General features: G+C 32.5%; 1 protein-coding gene and 1 long non-coding RNA gene across 4 annotated transcripts; one reads left to right on the top strand and one right to left on the bottom strand.

The window, feature by feature from the left end:
• Window positions 1-12,276: 12,276 nt before the first annotated feature.
• LOC120121499 (zinc finger CCHC domain-containing protein 8-like) lies at window positions 12,277-18,278 on the top strand. 3 transcript variants are annotated; one of them, XM_039140846.1, is made up of 11 exons: window positions 12,277-12,475; window positions 12,599-12,636; window positions 13,204-13,251; window positions 13,608-14,050; window positions 14,232-14,313; window positions 14,485-14,560; window positions 15,174-15,251; window positions 15,648-15,784; window positions 16,157-16,412; window positions 16,986-17,049; window positions 17,510-18,278. In XM_039140846.1, the coding sequence occupies exons 3-11, from the start codon at window positions 13,241-13,243 to the stop codon at window positions 18,133-18,135; spliced, it is 1,773 nt and encodes a 590-aa protein (XP_038996777.1). In that variant the 5' UTR covers window positions 12,277-12,475; window positions 12,599-12,636; window positions 13,204-13,240; the 3' UTR covers window positions 18,136-18,278. The 3 variants fall into 3 exon arrangements, with proteins under 3 accessions (XP_038996777.1, XP_038996776.1, XP_038996778.1); XM_039140845.1 differs by having other exon boundaries at window positions 13,608-14,056; XM_039140847.1 differs by lacking the exon at window positions 13,204-13,251 and having other exon boundaries at window positions 13,608-14,056.
• Window positions 18,279-18,606: 328 nt separating this feature from the next.
• LOC120121528 lies at window positions 18,607-19,095 on the bottom strand. The gene is made up of 3 exons (XR_005515996.1): window positions 18,957-19,095; window positions 18,781-18,871; window positions 18,607-18,692 (listed from the first exon to the last, which is right to left on the bottom strand). It is a non-coding gene; the product is annotated as an uncharacterized LOC120121528 (long non-coding RNA).
• Window positions 19,096-22,115: the final 3,020 nt, after the last annotated feature.

Below are 22,115 nucleotides of genomic sequence, written 5' to 3'. Positions count from 1 at the left end.
TAATCTATGCGTGTAAAATAAAAATCAATAGTCGATAAAACACCCTTTTACTTGTATATAAACATATTAATCAGAACCGATCCAAACAAGCCATCAAACACAAATAAATGACGTTAAGATTCAAGCACTTACACTAAAATGAAAAAAAAAACAATAATATCAAAAGAAAATCGTGCCGGAACCTGAAACACCGCCCCAAAATTGGATTCCACGGTCCTCGCCTAAGCACGTATCCCTCGTACACTTAACTCTGGTTTCGTTTACAGGACATCAAATTTTTTAAATTGATACATTTCAAATCGAGTCACATTGGATGTCTAGATGAAAAAAAGCTTCTGAATATTATTTTATTTTTAATTATATTTTATTTTTTAAAAAATATAAATTTCGAAAATTTATAGACGTGATTGGTGATATTTTTATGATCGACGCAAGATCTCATGATAATTGTAAAGATAAAATCGTTATATATACTTGATAAGTCTTGGATCCAAATATTAACAAAGTTATATTGTGTTTCTATTCTATTGAAATATTTGAGTTTTCTTTTTTCAATGTCGAGTGATTTATATTACTTATATTTTTAAGTTATAATTTATCTAAGATTAATAGGAAGTCTTTCAATTATCGTCATTGTTAATAACATATTCACTAAAGAGAATGTAAAATAGATCATCTAATCGGTAGTTGTTCAAAGATGACTTAAAAGATATAATATTTTCTTATTTCCATCATCAAGACGATGCTTGAATTAAAAAAATGGTTGTTATTAAGCACGATTTCCAAAATTAATTAATTAATTAAAGTGAAAAGACATTAGACGTCTCTGTACTTTTAAAAATTATCAATGTGACTGTCGTATTATTTTTTTTCTCTCAATGTGACATTTCAACTCAGAAAATAAATCCAATGTGGCCTTTTGACCAACATTTTTTTTATCATTAACCGTTACGGTGCTGATATGACAGTTCATAATGCTGGCATTGCAGTTCACGGTGCTGACATAACAGTCCACGGTACTGACATGACTGTCCAAGGTGGCAGGTTAACCTCGCGAATGACATGGTAGGTTGTCTAAATTAGTAACTCAAATATGACATATAAACTGTCACGTTAGTACCGTGGACCACCATGTCAACACCGTGGACTAGCACACCAGTACTATAACGGTCAATGACGAAAAACATTTTCAAAAGACCACATTAGGTTTTTTTAGTTTGAGAGACATATTGAAAAAAAATAATAATAAGAGGACCACATTGATTTTTTTCCTTTCAAAGTATAAGGAGTATGATGAATTTTTGCCATTAATTAATAACATCAAAACTATAAAATAAATTATTGGTTCTATCGATTGGATCTCAAATCAACAAAAAAAAAAGTAACAACATGCAGTTTTATCAGGATTTTATTTCTATTTAAAGAAACCAGGTGATTATAAGAATTCGAAGATTAGCCTAAACTACAAAACAAAAGTTGATTTTTAACTAGCTTTTCTAATTTTCACTGAAAGAGACTCGGTGAATGGCTCCAAAAAGCAACGAGCATTGGCTTAAAGATTTGGCGATATCGATTCTTTTCAGTTTGTCTGTTAAATCAATCATCCGATTTAAGTTTGTATAAAAAACTTGGAGGTCTTTTCTCGACAACTCAACTTTTGTTTCCCAACACCTTAGCATTAGTAAGAGGAATAAGAAAAATCAACGACTTCTATTATACTATACTGACGAATATGATGACAAAATTGTGCTGATCAAATACTTGTATCTTTCGATGATTTGTTCCCACAATTCTACACATTAGACTGTGGATCAATCTGCGTTTATAATAGTTTACTTTGTATGAAAAACATAAATTTATGTATATGGAAATCTAAAAAGAAGGGGGGAAATACTAGAAAAAATCTTTTTACGTTTGCTTCAAAACTTTTTAATAACCGCACCTCAAATCAAAATATAATGTTATTAATAGTTAATCCTACTCGATTAACCATGGAATTTATGCATGAGAATCATACAAGGTCATGGTTTCCACCAAATCAGATTCTCCTTTAACACCCAACTTTTTTACAAAAAAAAAAATTATTATTATTATTATTATTTGGTAAACTCTAGTTTCTCGATCAACTAAGCCATGGCATAATAGCAGCCACAAAGCCACAAAAGGAGTTATTATGCTCGGATGAAATAGGAAATGGAGGGATGTAAACTCGTATGAAATTGATGGAGAACCAATAATACGAAGTGACGAAAATAGGGAACAAATATGACTAAGGATGATAATTTAACTCGGTTTTGTCAGTTTTCGACTCGATTCGATTGAAGCATAAATTTTCATTTTTTTTTAAATTTCGGGTCCAAACTAGGTCAAGTCAAGTTTAATTTGCAAAATTTTTGGATTTGAATGAGAGTCGAGTTTAGAGTTAAAAATATCCAATCTTTATATTTTTAATTATAATTTAAGTTATTTACAATGTAGACACTCGTTTTCGCCCGACTTTTATTTTTATTTTATTACAGGCCAAATTACAAAGAGTCATCCAACCCAAACTGAAATCCAACGGCCCAACAAGTAAGCCCATCAAGCATCCAAGCCCATTGGTGAGCCCAAGATTAGGTTAGGGTTTCTTCACCCTGGTTTGGTCTCCCACTGCAGGCACATCTTGCCCACTGCAGCACTCCATGCCTGCCACTCTCGCCATACCCTGCTAGCAGCAGCAAGGCCACCATCTCCCCCAAAACATTGTACCACCAACTGCATCAACCAAATCAGCAGGCAAATTTTAATTTTTATCCTTGACAGTGTAATGGGTATATAACTCGAAAAACAAAAAAAGGACAATCAATAACAAAAATGTTGAACTATATTTTGATATAACAATTTAAGGCAAAATGTTTTTGAACTTAAATTGAATTTATTCAAAGTGTAACATCCAAAATCAGAGCTAGTGACTAAAATGTAAATTTTGTGCTCAATTTCGAAATAAGTTAAAAGTTCAGGGACTTAAGTAAAGAATTTAAATGTTGGATTAAATAGGAAAGATGGATGAATTAAAGGGGTAAAATGGTCTTTTCATGGGAAAGATTTTTATCTTCCCTTTTTGAATAATATAAAACGTGGAAAATGTGAGAAAGCTTTCAGAGTTCTCTTCTTCTCATCTCTCCTTCATGCGTGGAAGCCAAGAGCAAAGGTGAGAGTTCTTATTAGTGGATCGTTAGTTAAAATTTAAGTTGGTTTTGATTCTTAGAATGATAAGAAAGCTTAAGGGAAGTTTTAAATGGTTTGAAAATCAAAGATGAACAAGTTATGAGGAATTAAGAAAAAAGGAGTTTTTAGGTGAAACTTTGAATAAGAAGGTTTAAATGAATTTAGAAGTTGAATTTGACTTGTCATATGTATGAATAAGAAGTTATAAGTGTTAGAACAAAGTTTGGATTATATGGAAAGTTTAGTGAGATTCTTAGTTTTAATAATTTGGGAGATATATGGAAGATAATAAGGTGTTGGAATGATAGAAGTTAGTTAAAGTGTTTATAGTTGAGTTTGGTAGTATAAAAAGGACTTTATATGATGAAATTGAATGAAGAGTTGATGAATTTTCGGGTTAAAAAGTTTGTTCTAGGCAGGGTATTGTACACTATGAATAGATACCGACACACTAAGACCAAAATTGAAGAACAACTTCATAGTGTATCGATACATTAAGGAGTGTACCGATACCCGTGAATTTCGAAGCTAATTTGGGTACCGATACACTCCTAAAGGGAAAAATGAATTATGGTTCATTAAATTAGTTTAATTTATTAGCATCGAATTATAAGGTTTAGACTTCTGGTAATGTCTTGGAAATTATATTTATGTAGATACTGAGCCTAAACGAGTTCCGGAATAATTGGCAAGTAAGATCGATCGGGGGAAAGACAAAGATAAGTGCTCGAATTGACTAGTGAGGTCAGGTGAGTGCATACTAGTTAGTACATGATATTGAAGGGAAATAAGACTTGTGACAAGTCTATTTTCTATAGTAAAATACATGAATGCATTAATATGAGCATATGTTTGACATAATATATGTGTGTATTTGGTTATTGACTATGTTATATGATATATGTGAATACATGTTAGTGTAATAAATCAAGTGAATCGATATAAATAATTCATGTGAATATATAAGTTATAGGATATGAACATAAGAGATATATGAGTTATGTGAATTGAATTAAGAATTATGTGTGTGACATGTGACATGTGTTATGCGAAAATAAGCTAAGTGATTACATGTGTATGTGAAAATGTTATGTGGAATAAGTGAAATAAACTATCATAAAAGGTGATGCCCATGTTATGTGAATTGAGAACTAGAGGTATAGTTGTCATGCCAAGAGTCGAGGGTTCTACGTGCTCCTTCGGGACATATATGTAATTTTGTGGAACATATATGTGGTACTTCGGTACACTTATTTGATCCATTGTATTATGTATATGGTTCTTAAGGAGTAGTCCTTCGAGAGATAGTGGTCCTTCGGGACATAATGGTCATTCAGGACAAACCTTCAGTGCCCCTAGTGGGAATTTATACGAGCTGTAGTGACAACATATGTGCGCAACCTTAGCGTACTTATGTACCTCATATTCTCACATGTGGACATGGGCTAATAACATATAATAGAAATACACTTGAAATGATTGTTATGTAATTGTGTACTTGGATATGAGTGTATTGATTGCATGTATTATATATGTTATATTATCTATGTTAGAAACTATGATTGTTTGATATGTTAAATTATAAGAGAATAAAATGAACTTATATGATATGTTACAAATAATCACATGAGAAATGTTGTGAACTCCATAAGTATAAGTATACGTAATGAGGTAGTGAACTATAGGATTATATGAATAGAATAATTATGATTGTACTATGAGAATATATTGTGTGAGTGAAATATTATAATAAAAGTATAATAGAATAGAGATAAAATAAATAGTATATCAAATAGGAAACATGTACAGAAAGAAGTATAAGAATATATAAGACAAGTTGTATAGGAAGGATTATATGTTTCAATAAAATTATAATCTAAAACCTGTTAAGTTCTTAGTTAATATGAAAGATAGTACAATGATCTAGGAAAGGAAGTTATATGAAAATATCATATGAATTAAATTATGATAAGTTGATGAAATATAGGTGTTTATGTGACAAATTATATGAAAAATTAATTAATAGAATATAAGGAATTAATATACAAGAATATGATATAGAGCATGTAACAAGTATCTGTGGGTTATATGATCATTATGGACATATGGAAAATAAGAGATAAGACATGTGACTTTGGGATAGAAATTATATGATTAAGAACTATATAAAAGAAAGAATTTATTCAATAACAGGAAAATGGGATATAAGATGAGTGGGGTAAATATAAGGATTATATGAGCATGAAATAGTATATAAGCGTATATTATATGATGATGTATATGTATTTGTAGGTTCATTATGTGAAAGTGTATATGAGGTTGCTTGATATGATAATAGGAAACATGCATTCATTGTTAGGATTCATAATTACCTTATAAGTTTTATATGTCTCACTAAGTCATAGACTTAGAGTGTGAATGTTAACATGTAGGTTTCTAGAAGCAAATAGAGAAGCGAAGCAACGATAGTCAAGGCAGGACATGTCAGCCTCTCATTTCCTATGATCAGATCAGAAAAGAGTTGGAATTATTTGTATTTTGTTTATTTAATATATGAGTTGGCATGTAAAAAGAGTCGTATCGACATAAGCTCTGATCAAGTTTGTAATGTTTTGAACTTAATGACGTAAATATAGTTTTGTTGTTAATAAAAGTTTAAATTTACTATGGTTTTTTATAAATGTACAAGCTTTGAAAAGTCAATGTGACACCTCAGATTCGTATTCGGGTTGGGTATGTGTTAGGGTTGTTACACAAAGTTTTCAAAGTTTTTAAAAATAATTCAAAGTCCTTAAAAGTGGAATTGAGCACAAATTGTTTTTCTGGATAAGCGTACTGATACCTCATGAACAGTACTGATACTATTCATATGGTATTGATACCGAAGGTAAGAGAAGTATCGATACTCACTAGGTAGTATCGATACTACCCGTATTGCTCAAATTTTAGAATAAAAAAATGGTACTGATACCCAAAGGGATACCGATACTACTCTATATAGTAGTACCGATACCATAGTCATAGTATCGATACCATAAGGCCCCAACGGCTAATAACAACTAGTTGATTTAAAAATAACAAAGGTAGTACCGATACTCCCTTTAGGAGTACTGATACCCTCTATACTTGGTAGTTTTATTTTGCAGAGAAAACATCCCCAAACGGCTCCAAATCACTCTTAACGGCTATAAACGACCACAACTTCATTCCAACATATAAATACAAGTTGAGGACACTTGAAAAAGTGTTAGAACACCTATCCAAGCAATCAAACACAATATAAGAGTTTTTCAATCTTATTTTATCTCTCTTGTAAATATTTGTGTTTTTAGTGAGCTAAATTTGTAAACACCCTGCCTTTGAGAGGTTTTATTGTTTAATTTTTTTTACCTTTTGTAAAAGGGGATTGGTTCTATCTTAGCCAAGTGAAAAGATAGGGAGTGTAAATGTTACTTTTGATCCTTGAAAAAGAAAGAACAAATTAGTGAATTTGTTAGAAAATCTTAAGTGAGGAGTTTAGGTAGTGGAAGTAAACTTAGTTGAGAAGTCGAACCACTATAAATCGTTGTGCAAAATTTCTCTATCTTTTACTCTCCTTACTCCCTAAACAAATTTTTTTGCCAATTCACCCCTTTTGCAACTTTTTCAGTTGTTCGAATTGAGCTTCTTCGATCTTAACAAAAAATAATTTCCAACTAAAAGGATTCTAGCCACTACTTTTTCTTCTGTTCTTGATATGGATGTTTGATCATTCGAATATAACAATAAAAAAGGGATAAAAGGATAACTTATCTTGCTACTTTCAGGCTTCGTTGGGACCAGAGAAGACATTGGGGAGGGAGACCGAGGGTAGTTTTAGGTAAGATAGGATCGTGGCTCCACCGTTCGTGGTGATAGACCATGGGTGATGTTTTCTTTACCAATTAGGAGAAGAAAATGAAGGTATACCTTTTCGACCGAACCTCTCATCGGGATCAAGACTTTCTTCGGTGAATCGCAACGGTGAGAAGGAGCGTGAGGGGAAGAGGAACGACATATCTCAGTATCGGCCCGATCCAATGGCGGACGGCAAAGATCGGAGCCCGGGAAAGCCGAAGAGTCTCGACCATTTTCACGACGATAGAACCCCCTTCACGAAAAACCAAGCCCAAATCCGAGACAAGGAGATCGAGGCGGATCTCTAGGTAAAATTCGATGGCCAACGACGACGCGACGACTGGCGGCATCCAAACGGCTGGCGAGAGGCCTGCTTTCTAGAGAGAAGTGATAGCTTCTCTCTCTAAAAACTAAAAAAAACAAAATGAAGAAAATTTAAAAAAGTTTGTATTTATAGAAAATTTTAGGGGGAAATTGCTCTTAGGTCCCCAAAAATTATGTTTGTTTTTGCAAAATGATCATATGTAGGGATTGATTTTATAATTTACCTATTTCTTATGCATATTATATATTTTTGGTTTAATTATTGTTTAGTCCCCATAACTTTAGCGTGTTTTTGCATATTAGTCACCTGTAGCGATTGTTTTTGTAATTTACCCACTTTTATGCATGTTATATATTTTTAAAGTTATTTTTTGTTTAGTACTTGTATATTTATGCGTGTTTTACATTTTGGTCATATGTAGTAACTGTTTAATTTTTTTTAAATACTTATGGACTGATTTAGTGATTTTCCCTTTTTTTTTATTTGAATGTATATTTTATGGACTGATTTAGTGATTTTCCCCATACTTATGCATGTTTATATTTTGAATCAGAATCTATCTTTTAATTTATTTTAATTTGGCCATGCAATTTTAGTTTATTTTAATTTAGTCCCCATGTTTTATTTATTTTTATTATTTGTAATTTTAGCACCCAATATTAAGCATGCTCATTTTAGTCACTTTTATACTTTATTTTATTTTTGACATGATGGTTTGATTATTTATGTTTTAGTCTCTTTCTGTTGGTTATCTTATTTTTATGATTATTTTAATTTGAGTGTCTTACTTTAATAATTTCCATTTTGGTCCTGAATTATTGAAGCTGGTTTATTTACGATTGCAATGCCTAGTTTGTAAAATATTTGCAATGGTTGCCTTGATCTCTTGTTAGTTTTGTAGTTTAATCCCTAAAGTCACAATCTTTATTATTTTGATCCATCATTTACATATTTGTTAATTTTCTGCTAGTTGTAATATTTTCAAATATTATTTTGTATGGGGAATTCATGAAAATGTCTCCTTAACTGACAAGGAATGTATTTTCGAGAATTGTTCTTGCAAAAATAATACCCTTATATTTTTTTCTAAAATGATCATAATTTAAATGTATATTATTTGTAAATTTCAATATTTAGATGAAGTATAATCGCTTAGTTACCGATATTGAGCGTTGTGGGGGTGCTAATCATTCCCCTGAGTAATCGACTCCCGAACCCTTTTTCAAAACAAATTTCTCTTAAACGCGGACCATTTTTTATCTTTTAAAATTATTTTTTCTTAAAATTGTTTTAAATGATATTTTTAGGTATTCGACCTACTTAATCCAAAGGTCGATATCGACTCCAAATTTGTTTATTTATGCATTTATTTTAAAACTCAACCATTTCTCTTAATTTGTTTTCTTTTCCTCTCCTCATGTCATCTCTTCGCATTCAAACATTTGAATGTTAATAATTTTTAACTTCATTTCTTGTTTCTTTATCTATATTATCAGATATTATCCTTTTCTAAAAGTTTTCTTCTTCTTTTTCTTTTGTTCGAAGAAAAATCTAAACTTTCAGACTTATTATATCCAAAGGTTTGGATTTTCTAATTTATCAGTTCTTTTGAGTTTTTTTTTCCTTTTCATTTTTTTCTTTTTATCTATATTTTTATAATATATGCTTTTGTTTATTATTTCCTTTTTCTTTGAGTATATATTGTAAAAAATTGATTAAATTTTATAGTATTCGCTTTAAGTTCTAAAAACTCAGTTTAATATATATTTTTACATATGAAGAAGAGAAAATTGAAGACTTTAGGGTAGATGTTTAGCTAAATTAAAAACTTAAAATCTTTAATGTTTAGGGATTTAGCTTAGATTTGTAATTTTTGATGAATTGGTAGTAAAAAATTGATAAACAATGATGTTAACAATTTTCTATATTTTTTTTGAATTTTTTATTTTATTTTCAGTAATATATACCGGATTGTGTCAAGTTAAAATCGAATTTATGTTTTATTTTCGGAATTAGAGTCGGGTTGAATTAAATAATAAAAAAATTAAAATCGAATTATGATTTTACTTTATAGGGTTAGAACCGGATCATACAAAATCTAATGCAACCGATTGTCATCCCTAATGTATGACGGCAACTTAGAAATGGAGGGGATTATGGACTATATTGAAGGAAATTTTGAGTTATGGTATCCTGATAAACAAGTATTAAGGGGGAAAGGTGGGCTCAGAGCATGAGAAAATTGGGCCGCACAACTCGCAGGCGGAAGTGATTAGATATATAACATAGTTAAAAATGAAGGTCCAAGCAATCATCTGAGATTATCCCACAAATATTTTATACGGTAAAGCCTTTGAAACATAAAAAGAAGAGAGGACGCCCGAACAAGAATAAACAAGCGGGTGATCGCGTTGCATATTGGTCCCCGTTAAAGTCCAACTTTTAGAACTATAAAAGATTAATCCTCTAAGAAATAAATGAGACTTTACACCTTAACAACTAATCAGATTGAAAATTATTGTTAATAAATACACTATCGTTAATGATGTTATTAAAACTATTAAAGAGCAAAAAAAAAATCGATGAATTAAGACAATAAGAGTGCTTTTGCTAAAATATTTGCCCCCTTTTTTAAATAAACAAGGGAAAGCCAAAGGCCCTGGATGCTCGTAGGGATGTAAATGGGTTAACTCGAGCTTGAGTATTATTAAACTTGACTCGATTCAAAAAGTTTAAAGTCGAGTTTGATTCAACTCGAAAGTTCGCGAGCTTGAAATTATCAAGTTTGATTCGAACTCGAAATAAAAAACTGAAACTCGACTCGACTCTAAAGCTCACTAATTTAAATTTTTTAAGCTCAAAATATTTTCAGGTTTAGTTCAATTGAAGCTCAAATTCAAGCTCGGTTAAACCTTAAACTAAAATTCAAATTTGAATCTAAAGTACATGACAACCTTTATCATTGACGTCACTTGATTCATGCTTTATTCCGTTAAAAATTAGATGCTCAAAATTTTAATTATTTAAAAATAGGGTAAAGAACGCAAACGGTCTCCCGATTATAGGTATTGCTTTATTAAGTACATCGACTATGAAAAGTTATAAAATTGTCATTTGACTATGGAGTGTTGTATTGTTGAGTGACTCAACAATTAAAAGTTACAAAATGGTCACCTTACATTCATTATGTTCCAGACTCTTCCTATTTCGTTAAAAAATTGATAGTTGTTTAAGGTCCCGTTTGGTGTGGCTTTTAAACGCACTTTTAGCTAAAAAGCCCGTTTTGACCACAAAATTAATGCCAAATGGGTAAAAGATGAACAAATTTTGCAATGAAAACGGTGGTTTCAAACCAACCGAAAAAGCTAGGATTTGTAGCTTTTTTATTTTCAACTTTACGATTGGGAGCAAATTATAATTTTACCTTTATTAATGCGTGGGTTCTACTCAATTATGTATTTACATTTTACTTTAATAATTTAATATTAACAACCTTAAAAAATAAATTATTACTCAATAAATTATTTTAATTATTTTAAAGTAAATAATATTCATATTTTGTATATTAAAATATTAATAATGAGTTATTATAAAATATGATTTTATTATAATTATAATTAATTATATTATAATTATAATTTTTATATTTTATTATGGTTTAAGTGATATGTTTTATATATCATAGTATTAGTAAGTTTTAATATAATTTAAATTTTTTATTTTTAATTTACAACATAATGTCTATAATAGACATTTTATTTTTTCAAACTCATTTTTTAACAATAATCCCAAACGGTTAAATTTTAAATTGTATTTCTAAACAACACTTTTAAAAATTATTTTTTACCGCACTTTTAAAAGTCACTTTTCAAAAGACATGCCAAACTGATCCTAGTTGGATGTTAACTGAAATATGATAGCCGTTTGAGATTTTGTAATCAATTTTTATCATATCACAACTAACAAGTTAATGTTCAGCTCAGAATATCATTCATTTTCAACTGAAAAGAATGAGTTCGAAACATAATGAATAATTATGTGACTATTTGGTAACTTTTAATAGTTGAGGGACTCAATAAGAAACACTTTATAATCAAAGGATCATTTTTATAATTTTTAATAGTTGAAAGACTTAATAAAATAATATTCTATAGTCGGGGACCATTTGCGTTCTTTATCCTTAAAAATAAAAATATTTTACTTGAAAAATGTAATAATAAAATAACCAAAATATAACTTTTTGATAATTATTTAGTACATTAATTACTTCAAGACAATCAAATTCAATAATGATCTAATCATAGTTCAAAAATTTTAAATATTTTAAGGCTTGCTTTTGGACATTATTTCTCTGGTAAGATTCAATTTTTAGAAGTGTATTTTTTAATTATTTATTTAAAGATTATATAAAAGATAAAAATATTTTTACGAAAATACTAGTTATAAAATTTTAATAAATTTGATAGTAGATTAATTTGTGACTTTTTTTATTGCCTTTGATTTCAAATTTTTGTTCTAATTAATTTGGATACATTCACGTCGTATAGATATACACTTTTTAATAGGTAAATTAAAGATTTTTTACATATACAAAGACTAAATCCTGAGATCTTGCATAGGCATGTCAAATTGTTTAACTTTTAACCATTCCGATTAATTTGTGAATTTAAATTCAGTTAAAATTTAATTTTTAATATAGATATAAATGGATAAATAATATTTATCATTGACTCTTTTCGCATTTTGTAGGAGTTAACGTCTTTAAGGACATTTAATCTAATTTATATATAAAAAGGGGGTGGGGCGTGGGGGAAAAAATAATATTTATTATTTAAGCTTTGGCCTTCAGCCTTCAGCCTTCAGCCTTCAGCCTCCAACCGATTCCTTTTCTTTTAGGCCTTTGGATTTACAAAAACCTCAAATCTTCACATCCACAACCAGCCGCAGCGGATTTCCCTACCTACCGCCGCGCGTCGCCGCCACTGGCGCTTCCGTTTCTTTTTGTTTTCCTCTCTCATATTCTCGCTTTTCACAGCTTTGTGACTATAACTCCAACACCCCAGCTTGGTAATTTCTTTGGAGAATTATGAAATTCTAGGGTTGTAAAATTTTCTTGCTAAGTTTTTTTTCTCACTTTTATTTTCCGAAAAGCTTCTGAGTAACCAAAATCAATGGTTTGTTTGTTTTCAGGAGAATAATATTTCAGGCTCTCATCCCTAAAATCGCTGGTTAGTTTTTCTTTTTCTCTCCCCCATCCATAAATGAGCCATTGAGATCTGAAAAGGAAAAATGTTTATAGTCGTCGGTATGTAAAACAAACAACGAAAGAAATTTCATAGGTTTTTTGTTTTCTTTTTCTTTAGTTTAGTTAGATTTAGAAGTACATTAATGAAGGATATAAATAATTTTTGCTAGGATGTGAAGTGATCTGGGAACTGACATAATTTTTAGCTTTATTTGGTACTAAATTAATCTGGTTGTTGTCTCTTTATCATTCTTCACTTGATGGGATTGGTTACCTTTACTACTTTCATGTGTGGAGTTCTGCTTCTCAATTTTGCAGAGTATAATTGTTTAGGAAAATTGGTTTATATTATATTGGTTTTATAGACTTACTGGTTTACTTGTTTTCTCTGTCAGTGCACGATTAAGTTAGCTATTAATTTTTTCATGTTTCCTATGCTGCAATATTCCCTCGCCTGCAAGAAGAAACTTGGATATGTCATTTTTTTAAATTTCAGGGGATTGGAATTTGATTTTAGTTCTTATGGGTGTTTTGATATTTGTTCTTGTAGTGTGAGTTGATTCTATCCAAGTCTAATTTAGTGGATTATGAGTGAAAGGTTAGTAGTGCAAAAACTAGATTTGGTAATTTTGTTTAACCTTTAAGCTTTATGGGGTTTCTTTTTCGTTTATAGCATATTTTATTGCTTTTCTGTTATATTTAAGAGAGTAAATTGAATCACCTTTTTGAAGAGAAAAAAAAAACAATTCACTCCTGATTTTGAATTATATGTTTCATGATTACATATTATGTATCAATTTTAAGAATAAAATAATAAAAAGGCCTAGAACTCTTCCTCTAATAAAAACTGTTCTAAAGATGAAAAACACATAAATGGGTCCGAAGCACTGAAAAGAATATATCTTGTGATTCATTACATTGTAGTTTACTAATGAGGGTTCATGTTATATGCAGTAATGCAATTGTAGAAGGGCAGGATTTAATTACACTTCCTGCATCTAGTAATTTTATGTCTGGAAGTGAGAGTGGTGAACTTCGGGATGTGGATGATGGACCCCATCAAATAGATTCTCAATCTAATAATATTGAGTTTGAACATGGCGAAGTGAAAGCTGAGATCCTGGAGCTGAATGAAGGGGGTATTAGAAACGCTCAGAACCTTTTAAGTGTGGAAGCAAAGGTAGACAACACTCTTACAGGCAATTCATCCGATATGGAAATAAGTGATGAAGAAACTGAAACTCTTAGAGCTGAAAAGAAATTGGATGATGTTAGCTCCGGAGCTCATTCTATATATTTTACGGTTGAAGAGAAATCGGGTGTCTCTTCAGTGTCTACCAAAAAGCGGTGTCTTGATGTCCATAATGGAAGTCCCATCCAGAACCACACAATGGATGGTATTTGTATCCTGCTTCTCCGTTATCGTAGTTTTCTTTATTATGTATTCGCTGACTCTGGCTTAAGAACTTTGCTTCTGCAATTGTATGTTTCATAAGCTCAATTCCATATGACAGAAGTAAATATATCTCTAGAGTCTATGGTATGATTGTTTTTGTTTTCCATAATTCAATGTGCCAGCTATATCTGGTGTTAAGAGACCAAGGATGACATTTGATGCCCAGCAACCTTCTATTCGTATTGTGTATAATTTCTTAACAAGGTTAGGACTGGAGACAAATTCTGAAAATCAATGAATGTAAACTTCACGTTTTTATTCCTTTTGTTGAAGTTTAGTCTTGTTTAATAGACTGAAGTAGGACTTGTTAAGATAAATAGCAACTTGCATTCTTTTTAGTTATATTCCATATTATTATCTCCTACATTTTTCCAGAGCTAGTAAGCAGAAGCTTGAGGAACTTTTACAGAAGTGGTCAGAGTGGCAAGCTGAACATGGTTCATCATTGCAAGTATGTCTGGTTGAATTTTTGGTTTTCAGTATTCTACCTCTATTCATCACTGATTAAATCCATTTTCAAGAGGGTAGAGCATTGGCTTACCTTTCTTTATCTTGCATGATTTGTAATACCCTATCAACAGGTTGTATATTGTCGTTTTCACCTTGAGGATATCGTATACTTTGATGTTTGAGAATCTAATGGCAATTACTTTTTTACAGTACCTATATTTTAGATTGAATTAGGTATCCTTGTGGAATTGTGGAGTTCATTCGGAGCATCTAGTCCTTCTAAGAATGTTCTCTTGTAAGATAGATTTTTGAATTTATTCTTAAATGGTAACTTCCAAAGAGATATTATGTCTGAACCTCTCTCTCGAACCGAAAGATTTGTTATAGATGGATGGTCATGCATATTTTGTTTGATTGTATCTGTGTGTTTGGATGAGTATATTGATAGGTGTACTTGTAAAGAAATATACATGTGCATATGTAGATGGATCAATGTATGCGCATGTGGGTGCATAAGCACAGATGTGTATGCATCTGTCCTTTATATTGTTATGTATTGCAGTTTTTCTTATGCTTAACATTAAGCGTAACTAAATGTAATTCAATCTGGTCAGGAAAATGAACCTACGGAATCAGGAGAAGAGACATACTTTCCTGCTCTACGCGTCGGTGCAGAGATGCCCTCATCTGTGGTAAGCCTGTCTCCAGTCCTCTAGGCATTATGTTTTGAACTGATTTAGATCTTTGTAGTTGTAATGTTTTTTTGTAGAGGTACGGTTTTGTACCTTTTAACATTTTCTTTTCAATTAATGCCATTAGTGATCTGTTATATTGTGTAGTAATTTTTTCATTATAAGAATTCTCAATCGTGAGTAAATTTGTTCTTGTATTGAAAAAACTCGTTCAATTATTTACTCTCTAAATGGATTTGAATTGCAACTCTTACCATTCCTCCTTTAAAAATTGTAAATTTTATGCATGTTAAAGTTTCTCAGTCTGTCTTTCTGTTGCAAAAGGGCTCATGGTGCAAGTAGAGTTTAGTGTATTTTATCAATATTTTAGTTTGATTTTTGTTATTGGATTTGTAGTCATTCTGGATTGACAACCAAACAAGGAATCTGCATGATCCGGACTTCATCCCATTGGACAGTAAAGTTGTGCCACTTTACGATCGTGGGTTTGCAATGGGTTTGACTTCAACTGATGCTTCAAGTAACTTGGAAGGGTAAATATCATCTGTGATTTTGTAAATATTGTTTGCCATGTAAATTGATGCTGACATGCAAGTTTGTTATAAACCTTTAGGGCCTATTTTATGTCCTTGAACAACCCACCAAAAAGGAAGATAAGAATAATTATGTCCGATAAGTAGCAGTGGTAGGTTGATTGCTAAATCTGTTAATGTGCCAGTCACCAGTCGGAATTATCAAAAGCGAAATATATGTCATAGTAAGGAGATCTTTTCTTGCCAATCAATTCTATTAAACCCCTGAAGAAAAAGTCTACTAGTTTGGTAGATATAACTGTAAGCATGGTGCATCTTGTGTCCTGTATGGCTCTTGTCTGTCTTCTTACCTATTTGTGTTTCATGTTGCAGGGGCCTGGAGTTAAAAGAGGAGGCTTCCCGTTGTTTCAACTGTGGTTCTTATAGTCATTCCCTGAAGCAATGCCCAAAGCCTCGTGATAGTGTTGCTGTCAACAATGCTCGAAAGCAACACCAAAAGTCCAAGCGTAATCAGAATGCTGCTTCTCGCAATGCAATTCGCTATTATCAGAGCACTCAAGGTGGAAAGTATGATGATCTAAAGCCTGGTGTTCTTGGTGCTGAAACACGAGAACTATTAGGCCTTGGGGTAATATTCTCCTCCAATTCCATAACAACCCTCCCTGCTCCCTTCTTTTTGTGGTACCTAATGATACACCCAAATATATTGCATGGAAATCAACTAGATTTTGCATACAGTGCTAAAGTTCTCAGTCATCATATATTTGTAAATTGAAGCCTTCAATCAAAGAACCAGCATCCTATTCCAAAAGTTTTATGTTTTCATTTAGTTTTATTTCCTGAATTGTATAATGAACCCTAGTGGCAAGCATGTCCACTCCTTTAATTGGCGCCAATTATAGCTGACGAATGCATTCTGCCTTCTTCTTTTGTTCGCAATGGCTATGGACCAATGACTTATTCTGCACGGTTAATGATACAGTTTCATTTTGTTCATTATGAGCACGGATGATTGACTTATTCAAGTCACAAAGCAGTAAGAAATGTGGTCATTTTTAAGTTGTTGAAGTCTTATTTGGCTGTTATCGATGCATACTAAAGTCAATGGAAAAAGAAAGGCAGTCCCGATTCCGTCATTATCTATGGATGGATATATTAACAAGAAACATATGTTAATTCCTTGTTTTTTCTCCTTCCACAGGAGTTCGATCCACCACCGTGGCTTAACAGAATGCGAGAAATTGGGTACCCACCGGGATATCTAAGTAACTAAACACTTCTCAACTGAGTCTCAATTTTATTTTAGTTATTGCATTGAAACATTTTTGGTAAATAATCACGATTGGAAGAAATTGCAGTCTGCCATCTCTGAAGGGCCATGCCATTTGCCCCAATCCCTCAACTATTTTGGTCGTCTGTAATATTCACAGAACAGATTAAGTGTTGACCAGTGAACTATTGTCAGTTAGTTGCTGCAAATAATTGGAGCAATAATGTCATAAGGCCTCCGCAACTTAATCAAGAAATGCATGAAGACAAATCTTATTGATTCCTGGCCGCAAATAAAAATGGCTTCCCCTTTTAGCTCTTAAATTCTATCTTCTGATCTCAAACCACCGTGTCTAAGATTGAAACATGATTGGACAGTTTAAATTGTGTGTTAGCCTGCTTAAACGTCATATGTTATTTTCTCATACATAAAATTCACTACCTCTAAATTTTCAGTACCCGAAGATGAGGATGAGCCATCTGGAATTACAATATACGCTGATGCAGAAACTGAGGGACACGAAGATGGGGAAATTGCAGAGATGGTGCAGCCTCAACCAAGGATGAAAATGACGGTTGAATTTCCAGGAATAAATGCATCGATCCCTGCAGAGGCCGATGAAAAACTTTGGGCTCCTGGTCATTCAAGTTCTGAATCGATTAGGAGTAGGCCACAGTCACACTATAGGTTAAACCATTCTTCTGAACCTGGCAGCAGGGGGCTCGAACGAAGGTACTATGATGATTATGAAGATGATGGCCCACCAGGAGTTGACACTAGAGTTAGCTCATCCTTTCTCCCTAGGTATGGTAATCATGATTCTGCTTACAATTTTCAAAGTCCAAGACAGCCATTTTCAGGTCAGAGAAGCCCAACCTCGGGAAGGTACTATTATGATAGGGGTAGAAGGAGCCCCTTGATATATGAAGATTTTGCTAGTCATGGTTTCTATAGTTCTTCAAGACATTCACCAAGGTCTCATGGTTCAGCTAGATATGAAAATGAGATTGATGATCGATTGGATAACAGCCACCAGGAACATTCATCTCGGTCTAGTCATCGATATCACAGCCGATGGTGAACAGCTTTGTTGTAACTTTTGACTTTTGTCGCATCTTATAAGGCCGTAACTTGTAAAGGGTTCTAGATACAGTGATACTTTTAGCACCAGAAAAGTGGGAGGATTATTGTACAATGATATAGACAGGCCTTAGATGGATTTAATGGTTTCTTTACCTTGGATGTATTCTTGTTGAATTTACTATTTTGTTGTCTAAATAAGACCTGAGTTTTGGACGCAGTTTATCCGATACTTGAAATCATTTATATCTGTGCTTATTGTACAACCTTAGAAAATATCAATATTCTCGTTTTATATACCAATGTGCATCAAACACAAATTTGAGATCACACCAGACAGCAGTCGTCCTAATCCTTCATGCCGTTATTCCTGGTGGAAGTTCAATACCGTAGTTGTCCAACGAGGTTAGAGTCTAACCAACTTACAAGCAAAACCAAGACAAGAGGTTACTTTCCCTTGGAAATTAGCTGTCTTCCAAGTAAGAATAGACTGATGGTGGTAAAAACAGACAAGATCGTGGACGAATAGAAAAGTGCGAGTAGTGCTCACCTTAATGACTGCATCACAGAGTTTCGAGTTTTAGTATCTAGCAATGGGTTAACAGTTATAAGTTTCATGTAATCCGAGGTTGTGGTTTTTAAGAACCTTAGCTAGAAGCAGAGCATTGTCATTTGCATATTCCACTGAACTCTCCGGAACGCTTTAGATGCCCTGTGCTATTTGCCACGAAAGAATCCTGGATTTTCAGTACTTAGAGCAGTTATTTTAACGTTCTTTTAGAATTTGTTTTGTAGAAATCACAGTGCACATGAGATGTGTACCCGAAAACGAAACCTATTGCAGCTCCAATGTTAGCTTTCTCCGCTGTTACCTCAAGCTGAAGTTCTCCGAACTACAAGTGGTAAAAGCTGCTCAGTGATTTAGACCCATGAAATTGAATATACGTCCTGGAACAGGTGGAGAAATTGAGAATATCCACACCCACAGACCGGATATGCAATGGGTTGCTTCATTCCACCTTATTTTTCCTTTTCCACCATCAAACTTTCTCTGTGATTTTTGTTTTCTGCCGCTTATGGGAAGAGAAAGAGAAAGACATGATTTAGGTATAGGTTAGCAAATTAAGATTTTATATCAAAATAAATTATTATTAAAAATGCCAACATGAGATCCTACTTAGATTAAATTACTTTAATGAAATGGTCCATATCATCCCTATTACGGTAAGCAGATGTCATATCAATGTCCCGTTAATGATTTAATGACGGTGTGTCATAATTGGAGTTAAATATTAACGTCAGTGATAAAATTAGCAAAATTGAAATGTCAGTGGTATTTTTGAGCCCTTGCTTAAAAGTGAGTGATATTTGAAGTAGTTACACTTTTAAAAATAAAATTTAAAAAATAAAATTTTTAAAATTATATAATGTGATACGTATCAATTAATGAAGGTTTTTAACGATCGTTACAGTCGATACATATAAAATGGTAACATCTATAATGTTATATACTTGAATTGACCGAAAAAAATTTAAACGTCATTTTAAAAAATAGTATAATTTGATCATTTATTTTTATATTAATCCTTATTTTTAATGCGAGTTATCCCTTTATAAAATACAATGTACTTTTTCGCTATATCCAACCATTGTTGGATATAAGAAGGATTTAAATTCTAAAGCCAAAAAAGGGTCGACAATATGGAGATAAAAAGGTGATTTGACCTAAATATCACCCTATAAACCTAATATGCCCTAAACAATACCTTTTGATCAATATTTCCCTAATTAACACACTTTCGTTTGAGGTGGCACTAAAGCGCGCTCCCGGTAACGCGCTTTAGCGGGATTTACTTATGTGGACATAAGACGCATTTCCAGGGAAGCTCTTTCCAGCTGATGTGGCACCATGGTGGAAAAAGCGTTTCAGGGGGCGCGCCTTTGCTTTTATTTTTTTAATTAGGATAAAGATTTAGGGTTTACACTTTAGAGTTATTATAAATTAGTAATTTATTACATAAAGTGTTCCGGTTATGATTTAAGAATTGTCGAAGGTATTTTTTAATTTTGTATTTAAGGTGGAGTGAATTTAAATAAAAGTGTTACATGTTTCGTTAATATGAAAGTGGTGAAGGATTTTGTAGGTCAAAGGTTCATTAAGGTTGTGTAGTTAAAGTGCTTTAAGGTAAGGTTCGATTAAATTAAAAATGTTAATTACTTGAAGTAAGAGGTAAGTGGAAAATTTAGGTAGAAAATATACATACATTGAGAAATTATAGAAAATGCAATTATATTTAAATATTATAAACAAAGACATTCATTGAAATAAAAAATGCAATTACATAAGGGTTAACGGTTAAGTGATGATAACAGAGCTGCACATTTTTTCTATTGTGCCCGATGTTTCTGCAATGCCCACATCTTTTTTGTTCTGTTGACCTCTCCCGAATATCCATATCACAATGTATTCGAGTGGATTTTGGACAACATAAGTCCTTCAATAGCAACAGATCTGGTACAATTGTAAGCCAAGTTTGAATCTCATATGGCTATCTTTCGTTACCTATGGGCGGAAACTCAAATTCATATACCTTGAATAGTTGTGAAAGTTGGTATACGAGATCAACATAATTTTTGTAGTCTAAATACGAATGTGAGCAAAAGCTGCTATGACATGAGATCATATATATTTGAGTGCTTGAAAGAAACCACAATCACACCACCTCTCTTGCAGATTAACTCTGAAAGAGTTAGCTTCAATCCCTTGAAGAGGACATGACATTTCGGTTACACGAAATAATTCACGGGTGCGAGAAAAATTAGTAAAATTTGTAACAAACATCCCATTTGATGTATCCATTTTTTCCTGTAAATCAGCTACTAGTCTTGGGTGATAAATATGGCTGTTCTGCATCCAAGTAAGAGCTTGTCCACTGAGCTTTGCAAATAGTTGACCCAAACGAAAATAAGTTGTTTTGACCAACGTCGTGACTGGTAAATGACGCGTTCCCTTTAAGGTTGAATTGATTGCTTCAGCCAAGTTGGTTGTCTTATGACTATAGCGATACTCTCGTCATAAGCATTTGTCCACATTTCTTTGTTGATGTTCATAACGTACTCGCACCCCTTCTTATTTTTGTCAAACAATTTTTGTAGCATATACTCAAACCTTTGAGGTAAGAGTTCGTAACGTAAGCCATAAGAAATATGTAATAGTTAATATGAAGTATAAATAAGTAATATGAAAATGATTGAAAAATGGAAAAAAGTAACATATCCATGCGCACGACGAACTGACGTTCATCATTCTTCTTGTATTTTCTATAATAGTTTGCAGCAATATGGCAGACACAATAACGATGTTGAATATGTGGAGGTTTCCACATTGGACCCAAAGAGTCCATTGCAGCTTTTATCCCGACTCCTCGATCTGAAATGATGCATACGCATTCCCTTGTGACAACATGTAAACATGAATTTTTAAGAAAAAAAGCCCAAGACTCAGTGTCTTCTCCTTGAACGAGGGCAAACACAACAAGAAGAATATTGTGGTTACCATCTTGGACCACAACCAATAATAAAACATGCTTGTATTTTCCATACAAGAAAGTACCATAAATTTGGACAATTGGTTTACAGTACTTCATTGCATTAATACACTAAGGGTAAGTCCAAAAGACACGGTAGAATTGGCAGCGATCGCGAACCACTCGATCATTCACATATGATGTTGAGTTTCGAACTCAACAATTGTCCCGGGATTAAGTCTTTGCATAAATTGAAACCAACTGGGCAGCTCATTGTAAGAGGAATCCCATTCGCCACGAAGTTTGAAAAATGACATTCTGTTTTACCTTCTAAGTTTTTTTATAGGAGATGGTGTACCCATATTATGATTGTATAGCAGAAATCAACACTGCAATAGCTATATGAGAGCTTTGCTTCACAATGGGCATGATAGCTTGGAAAATAATGTTGGAG

The sequence above is a fragment of the Hibiscus syriacus genome, unplaced genomic scaffold (genome assembly GCF_006381635.1).
Source record: "Hibiscus syriacus cultivar Baekdansim isolate YM2019G1 unplaced genomic scaffold, ASM638163v2 tig00110374_pilon, whole genome shotgun sequence".
NCBI classification, from domain to species: Eukaryota; Viridiplantae; Streptophyta; class Magnoliopsida; order Malvales; family Malvaceae; genus Hibiscus; species Hibiscus syriacus.
Note: the sequence above shows the minus strand (reverse complement) of the source record. Positions and strands in the feature narration are given on the sequence as shown.

Coding starts and splice junctions, on each gene's coding strand:
- LOC120121499 (XM_039140845.1), top strand. Junction 14,314..14,484: donor GTGTATAATTTCTTAACAAG/GTTAGGACTGGA, acceptor ACATTTTTCCAG/AGCTAGTAAGCAGAAGCTTG. Junction 17,050..17,509: donor GTACCCACCGGGATATCTAA/GTAACTAAACAC, acceptor CTAAATTTTCAG/TACCCGAAGATGAGGATGAG.